The following is a 9,334-nucleotide window of genomic DNA, read 5'->3' as shown; positions in this document are numbered from 1 at the left end:
ACTTAGTAATAAAATACGTTTTTGTTGTAAATAATAATACAAAATTTGCTTAATTAAACATTTTATTTTTTATTTTACATTGTATTACAAAATGCTACAAATGATACTAAATATATTATTAATATAAGGTATTACTATGAAAATATAAGCTGAATTTTAATACTAAAAACGGATAGAGCCAGAAATTCAGCATTGTTACCTTAAGAACTGGTTAGTGTAATGCTTATAATCAATAAAAATAGTTTGATTGTAAAAAAAATATTGCATTTATTTCTAATTTTCAAATTATTGCTCTAAAAATAATAGATTCTGTGTAGAATAGTCGCGAGTATCATTTCTTTTCAATAATCAAAGGTCGGAAATTTCTATAATGAATACTAAAAACCATCGTGTTAGTTTGTTTTGTAAAATAAATTGTTTTAAATTTGTGTTAGAAAAAAATTATGAATAAAAAAATTTGTTTATAATAACCAGTAATGCAAAATGTGAAAACAATATTTCAAATGTATGTAAATGGATGGTTTTTATGATTCAAATAAATAGAAAATAATACGTGATTATTTGATTTATTTATTATTTATGCAAAATAAAATTTTAAAAATTATTGAACATTTTATAAGAAGTAATATTAATAGTTACATTATTATTATTAAATCTAAATATTTTCAATAAATAAATTTAAATTCATATTTTTGTATTAAAAATATTAGCAAATGTTACAAATAGATAGAGAGTATCGTATTATTTATTATATTTATTAAATTGGAATATATAAATTAACTTCATATTTATGACATTGTGTAATTAATATATTACCAATTTAAATATTAGGGTCTAGTGAATTTTTTTTTAATGATATTGTTCTTTTACTTAACAAATTTCAACCGATTAAAGAATAAAAATTGTTTAAAGCGTTCATTTCAAACTAGATTTCCTAATATTACCTTTAGCTAGTGGGTTTTAAATAAAGTCGAGTTCTTATTTATTCTCAATTTAGTCACATCTAGTTTGTCCATTTTTGTTTATTATACAATTCACATATTTGAAAGTTTTTTTAACAAAAATTTAAAATAATAGAAACTTGTTAATTCTTTTTTATTCCTGTAAAAGAAAATTAATAATTAAAGACACAAAAATTCAGACAGAAAGAATTTTAGGTCATTAAATATAATTAATAAATAAACATTTGCATTTATTTTGTCTTTCAAATAGCATTATTTTTGTGTCGGTTTGAATGTCTTGTAGAAAAAATAATTAATGTAATATATAAATGCCATCACATAACAAGCTTATTCAACGAAATTGATTTTTGAAGTTTATTAATGTAAAGAAGAATAATTTGATTGTTAATGAGATAACTTTTGAAGAAAGAATGTAAAAAATCCAATGTTAATAGTTTTCTTGAGATTTATTTTTGGTAATAGTTTTATACATATTTTGAATTATAATATTTTTATTTTGTATATTTTGGTAAATAAACTTTTTTTTTTTACTAAACCAAGTATTTCTTGATAATTAAATTGTATTTTTATATAAAAAATAAAAACAGAATTTTGTTAAAAGTATTTGATCAATAATTTATGGAGAGAATAATTATTGTTGGATATTCAACATAAAATTTTTTCCATTCAAGTATTTTCTATTAAAAGCAATATTGCAATAAATAAATTTGATTATAAATAATTTAATCAATTATTTACTTATATCATGGGAGTGTAATATTATTTTTAAATATATTTAAAGTTTTTATTAATAAGCAATATGTATTAAAACAAATACTTTTCTTTAGATTTAAATGCATAAATATATAATATATATTACTTTAGTTTATATATAAAACATTCAAAGCATGAATTAGAGTAAAATAGTCTCATTACAAGTTTCAATAATAGTGGTATATAATGTTTGAGAATTTTTATTTCTGAATTCATTAAAGTAAATAGTTTAAAAATTATAATAATAAAAGATATACGTAGATTTATAAATAAGAATATAATATTATAATGAATAATATTTAATATATTCGGTTTTGCAAGATTGCTGTTAAAATTAATGAACAAATAATATGAATTGATGTAATATGACATTTATAAGTATCTAGGACAAAGAAGATAATATAATAAAAAAAGTAATAATAGTTTTCGCATTTCTAGAATTAGGAAATTGCCGGCTTTCGTGAATGTGATTTATTTTAACGAATTACTTTTTGAGCACCGAAGCTATTGTACTCTATTTTAATGTTTACGTACTCTATTTCAATGTTATTACATAATGTTTATATATATAGTATTTTATAAAATAAACATTGAAGTCTATGTTTTTCTAGATTCTTGTGCATTGTTATTTATATAGGTAATAAGGTATTTATTATAAGCGTTTATTCAATTTATCTCCTCATAGCGTGGTGTATTTAAATCATCATACATATATTGGAATATATTCATTAGTTTCATTTATCTATTTATTTTTGTTCAAATATTAATGCTATTATATTTTTATCACAATTTTGTTTCAAAGAAATATATTAAATTTTCTTTAATCATCATATACACTATATTTTGAGTGCCTTAATCGTCACATAAATGAGAATAATTTAGTTTGGATCATCCACATTCACGAAGTAAATAAATGTATTCTATAATTTTGTACATATAATTATTTCATTTTATTAAATAAAATTACTAATATTTTGTTGTACTTGAATATTAAAATGATGTTGACCATTATTTTTGTCTTGATAATATTTTAATTAACAATATGATTTGCAACATTGATTTTATTAAATTATATTTAAAAAGTCATCGTTATTAGATATAGTAAAAATCTTAATTACTTCTTATTAATTCTTAATATTATAGTTTATCTAATATGCACAACTATAATACTTCATTATAAGATCAATTGATATTGACCATCAGGATTATTACTATTGCACATGTAAAAATTATAAGTTTATTGTATTATGAGTGGCACGTAAAAATTTTTTTTAAGAATGTGAATAAATAATTAAATATTATATATTTAAGTAACTATAAAAAGTAAATAGATAAAAATTAAAACATTAGTTGTAAGTAATTTGTTAATTTTTAAGTGTTATTTCTCATTAAACTTTAATATTTTAAAATAATATTTTTTTATCTAAGGTTAATTTAAAAATAAATTGATTTATAAATAACAAATTAATAAAAGTATTATTAAATTATAAAATTTTATTTAATACTAAAACTCATTTGAATTTATAATTCGCGACAAAGATGATGTTACTTTTATTTCATTAATATTTAAAAAAAAAGTACTAAAATTAGAAAAAATATTTATTTTATTATAATAATGATAAATAAAAATAGGAAATAATGAAATATTTTATTTATTTTTCTGTATAATATATTAAAGTATGATTTTTTGCACGATAGCATTATATTTTTTTTTTGGTGAGAAAGGTGGTAATTATCAATAATAAAATACTTTAAAGTTCAATTAATCTTTGTATACTTTCGATGAACAAATTTAATAATATGTTTTTAAAATATAGCAAACTAACATTTATTTTTGAGCTTATTGTATTATTTTTTTATTTTTATGTCTTATAAGATCATTGAATATAGTAATATGGATTTTTATCTATCTTGATAATTTTAAAAACTGTATAATATAAAATTATTATCATATAAATATTATAAATGTTATAAACCTTATAAATATTAAATTATTATAATAGAAAATTAGATTATCTGATTTTGTAGATGAGGAATTTGAATTTTATAAAATGTAGTTAAAAATTAATAAAATTGGTATTTACAATATTATTTATTATGGAGTTACTCATTAATTGAATATATAAAATACATATGCTATATATATATACATATATATGTATAAAAATGTTTTAAAGCAGTGACAGTAGTTTTCATAATAAATATGGTAATGAAATATTTATTATTAATTAAATATTTAGTAATAGTTAACATACTTGTAATTATATCATTTATATATTTTTAAATTTTTAGAAATTAGTACATATTAAATATCTAACTATTGTACATATAAACTGAAATATGTATAATAGATATCTATTTTAATGACTTTGTAAAATTAACTTTTTTTTTAAGAATATATATTGTGAAATATATTATAAAGAAATAATAATGAATTTACTATGATTTTATTTGAATCATTTAAGCAATGGCAAATGATTAATGATTAATATATTATATATAATAAATTAATATATAAATAATAAATTACATAGCATTCTTGAAAACATATATTTAATTTTATACTATTATTAGAATATTTATAGATTCAAACTATAAATTAATTTAGAATTTATTAAAAATGTAATGTTACAAAATTTTCAAACTAGTGATAATATTAATATAGAACATCAAATAACTAGTAAGAAAAGCTTATTTAAATAAAAGTCTTACACGCTTTTACATTAAAAATAATTTCTATTTAATTATCAATTAATATTAAAATTTTTCGATTATACATCTATAAATCCTTTAAGTAATAGTTAATTTGAAATAATAACAAATTTAAACAAGAATACTTTAGACGAATCCAAAGAATATTGAGATTAGTTTATATATAAAATATTTCCAATAATATATATCAATATTTTGAGTTTTTAGTTACTATTAAATATTAAAAAAAAATCTAATTATAGATAAATTAATTTTTTCAAGTATATTTATTATTTAAAATTTAATAATTGAATTGAATTTGCTTCTAATTTGCATCGTTATAACACACTTTAAATTTTATCTATACAAATAAAAATAATGTTTAATCTTATAATTATATAATTTTGTTGAGGTCTTAGTAATATTTTTACAATGTATTTTATGTTAATGAATTGTTTAAAATATTTTTGCACAAAAAACTTTTTTCAGTCATATAATGTTACAATTCAGTATTTACAAAAGTATTTTTCACACGTAATGCAAAGGACTTATATTCTTCTTAATAATAAGGTTGATGTATTTTTTATAACAAATTGGTGTTAGGAACACTAGCTATTGATCTCCTGTTGGAGCAGGCAAGACGCTTGTATCACCAGTGCTGCTTTCGACAATAAGCATCACAGTTTCAGCAGCATCTCTCACACACTCAACTTGATGAATGTTCCAGTCTTTTCGTTGGCAAAAAGTGGAACAGTAAGGTGTTCGTCGACATAATGAGCATTCTGCAAATGCATCTCTATTGCAATTTGCACACTGTAAAATAGAAAAGTCCTATTTCAATTTATCAATTTTTGATATCATTTAAATTATATTTCTATTATAACATTTCATAGTAAATCTTGTTTTATGTAATCTGTATATAATATGCCATCTATTTTTAATTTTAAATTTCAAATGTTGAATTAAGTATTTGTAAATAATTTAATGTATTTTACGATTATGTTTATTTGATATAAATTAAGCTAAATGTATAATTATGTGTATGAAAACTCAGGATCTTATATACATTTTAAATAATACATAACGAAAATTTAACTGAAAAGTACTGTATATATAAGCTTAATAATATTTTTGTATTTATTATAAATACTCCCTATTATTACATAAGAATCAAAGTACATATACAATCTATTACATTAATATAACCAATATCGAATTTATTTATATATTAAAAAATAAGTAAATAATTTTACCTTTTTATTATGAGAATCTGAAGCTGGTTGTAAACCAACGGTTTCTATTACCTCAGCTCTACCACCTAACTGTGATACTAAATTTTGTTCTCTTCTTTGTTGCCTATTTTCTTCTGCTTTAAATTCTTCAATAACTCTCCTAAATTCATAAACAATCTTTAAAAGTTTATTAGATATTTCATCTAATTTTTGAAATTTACTTTCACTGTGTCCATTTTCGGTTTGATGATGAACATTTGTAACTACTTGTTCTGTTTCTTGAGCATGTTGTACTACTATATCATCTGTTGATACAAATGATGGCCAACATCCTTTTTCCGTTATAAGTTCACTTTCGCTATCATCATTATTACTACCATCTCTAGAATTTTCTCCTTTAAACTTACGTGGTGGTCCTTCTCCATCAATAGGTTCTCTTGTTCTTCTTCTTCTTTTGTAGGGGGTAAATAGTCGAATTGGTCCAGCCTAAAAATTAATTAAATATCCAAACATATAAAGTTATTTTTATTATAACAAAAATTTGACATACTTTTTAGTATATCATTGATAATGGACTATTTAATTTTATAATATAATATATTATAATACATGTAGTATATTATATGTAAAAATATTTATATATCATTTAATACTAAAGGCTTATAAAACCAAAATATTTAAAAATTTTAAATTCTTAAAAAACAATATATAATTTATCGTAATTAACATTTATGTTAATTAAGTTAAAAACATGACATATAATTTATCTCTTTTACTTACTGCACTATCATCATCACAGCATGCAGAACATGTACAAGAAGTAGCATGTGGTCTCAGAATTTGTTCATCAATTAATGCTTGTAAACTTCTTCCACCAAAGCGAATACTCCTTTTCCAGTCTTTACTAGATGCTCTACCACATAAAGCTTCAAATTCGCTAGGCGTATACCACTCATTACCCAATTTTATGCAACGTCCTCGACCACCAGAGCCAAACCTATTTTTATGTAATTCAGCATTTGTGTTCTTACATCTGATTGGCAAAACTGCCATGTTTGCACACTCTGACCAACTGCATAATGAATTTGATGCTGCAGATGAAACATGTATTGGATCAGTTTCACTATCCTCTGTACTATTTTGAATTACTATATGAGTTGCTTTTATTTCTCCATTCCATCTAAGGGGATCATTTTTTTCAATTCCTCTGGATTCGCAAAGGAAACCATTATCTACACATAACATTTGCTTAAATTGACCTGGAGTTGGTAACTGAAAAATTGTTATAACTTAAGAATTTAATTAAAATTTAAGTAAAATTAGCAAAATTGATTATTTATTGTTTTGAAAGAAACAAATTATTTATATAAAAATATATTTATTACATTTGAAGATAAATATACAAGTAATGATCACTTTTACATTATTTATAAAATATTTATTGAAATTTCTTAAAAATTAAAAAAAATAATAATTTTATAAAACAAAAAGAATGTTCATGTAGATATTAAACATGAAATAGCAAAAGCAAACATTTTAAACGTAACTTTAAATAACTTTGAAGTAAAAATAATAGATTTAATATGTTTATCTACTCATTGTACATTGTCAAGGTACAAATTACATACATATATAATATAAATAATCAACGTATTTATACTTATATAAGCTCGTAATTCACCCACCTGCAGTTGATCAGAAGTAATGACATTGAAAGTCGTGCCGTTACTTGAATTAGCAACTCCAATAATCGAACCTACGGGTAGGGAGACCGGCGCCCCGACGCCGGTGGTTACTGTGGTTGCAATATTGGTTGCGACAGCGACCGGATGGGCGACTGTCGCAACCTCCTGTCTCTGTGATACAACGGTGGTCGCGACAGCCGACGTTGTTGTCACACTCGCACGCACCACCGTCGTCGCCGTTGTAGTTTGCTGCAATTGACGCTGTTGACTTTCGTCGGTTTCGCTCGTCAGCGATTCGGACATGTCCGGCAATACGGCGACCGTCTCCGATCTCTGATTTTCCTCCATTTCGGCAGTGCTCGGCTCACCTTTTAATATGGCGTCGTCTGCGGTAGCTCTCTGAAGCTCCCGTGTTGCGTTGTCTTATAGAGAACGCCGTCTCACGCGGCTGATGTTGGAGGAAGGCATTTATTAAGTTCATTGGTTTACCTACTAACAAATAAAAGTTCCGCACATTCTCATAATCTTCTTGCTTTAGTTTTTTAATTCAATTTGGATGTTTCGTTTAGCTTTTTTACAGGTAGACTAAAACTGATTAGCAACGCCATGCAAGAGATTAGTGTAGGTTCGATTTGCGCGCGCATGTGTGGGTGTATGCGCGCGCGCGAATGCATTCATGCATTTTTTTATGCATAGTGGTCTTATTAAGATATGGAATTGCCGAATATGATTTTTTGGTGAATACTTACCGTTACATGATCAATCTACGGAAGTAATATCGATAGTAGACGTATTATATTTTTGTTACATATATAATAATGCAAAATAATAACTTAACTATTTTATCGATTGAAATATGTTTATATTATCGACATTTGTAAAGAGGGAGCCAATATTATTAAGTTCACCGGGAAAATTAATTTTTCTTAAGATTAAATGCATATTTTTATAATACGAAAAAGTATATAATATTTATAATGTAAAAAGTAAAAAATAAACAATTTTTAATATCACATTAATTTTATAATTAGTTTACAAGAAATAAAAAAAAATTTTTTCTACATCAAGTATGGTTTAAAATAATAAAATTAATTTAAATAGTAATAGAAAGAGTTGAAGGGCAGATAAAATACAGTGGATATAATATAATAATAAATTATAAAAATATCGAATAATAATTGTGTTTTCTTTTAAATATTTAAATAATACAATATCTAAATAATCTAATTTCAATTTTACAATTAAATTAATGTTTTGTTCATAATGTTTAAGAAATTTTATTAATTTTATTAAAGAAAATATATTTAAATATATATTTGAATTTTTATAATGTGATTAAAGTATTTATCTGCTATTGAAAGTTTGACTTAAAAATATTTTTTGCATACAATTAAAATGTATCAGTAAAATTAAATTAAACAAATTATTAAATTAAATTAAAACTTATGGAAATTCTTTAAGCAGTTGATGTTATAAAGTGTAATTATATTAGAAGAATTTTCGTAAAATTTGTTCTATTTAAATTTTGCTTTAAATTTGTTTAACAAGTGCTAAATAATTGGATAAAAAAGTATTTTAATGAAGTTGGAATTTTAATAAAGTAACTTATATTCAAATAATACTTTTCACATATTAGCACATGAATAAAATATAGGATTTTTTAAATTATGTGGATTATAGACATTTTATTATATTATATTGTCTAAAATTACAAGTGATATATTTATTTAAATAAAAAGAAATAATTAGCAAAAAATTAATTTATTTTTCTTGATTCATAAGAAAATTTTAGGTATCAAAATTCAGTGGATGTTATTACATATCATTTGACAAACTATGTAATTTTATAGAAATATAAGTGTAGAGGCTAAACTAATATCACGTAAGCAATTTTATACATTTCACTTAAACACGGTACAGGTAGTGAATAATATTGAAAAATTTGATTTCTATAAAAAAAGTCGAAGATGTAAAAACAAATTTTTTGATTTTGACAAACCATTTGATTTTA

The 9,334-nt window shown here is 22.2% G+C and overlaps 1 protein-coding gene across 1 annotated transcript; it reads right to left on the bottom strand.

The window, feature by feature from the left end:
* Window positions 1–4,895: 4,895 nt before the first annotated feature.
* Window positions 4,896–7,938, bottom strand: Deaf1 (deformed epidermal autoregulatory factor 1). The gene is made up of 4 exons (XM_011506999.1): window positions 7,324–7,938; window positions 6,419–6,910; window positions 5,660–6,124; window positions 4,896–5,219 (listed from the first exon to the last, which is right to left on the bottom strand). The coding sequence occupies exons 1-4, from the start codon at window positions 7,669–7,671 to the stop codon at window positions 5,019–5,021; spliced, it is 1,506 nt and encodes a 501-aa protein (XP_011505301.1). The 5' UTR covers window positions 7,672–7,938; the 3' UTR covers window positions 4,896–5,018.
* Between the last annotated feature and the right edge of the window lie 1,396 nt (window positions 7,939–9,334).

Source organism: Ceratosolen solmsi, unplaced genomic scaffold (genome assembly GCF_000503995.2).
Source record: "Ceratosolen solmsi marchali unplaced genomic scaffold, CerSol_1.0 scaffold6, whole genome shotgun sequence".
NCBI lineage: Eukaryota > Metazoa > Arthropoda > Insecta > Hymenoptera > Agaonidae > Ceratosolen > Ceratosolen solmsi.
Note: the sequence above shows the minus strand (reverse complement) of the source record. Positions and strands in the feature narration are given on the sequence as shown.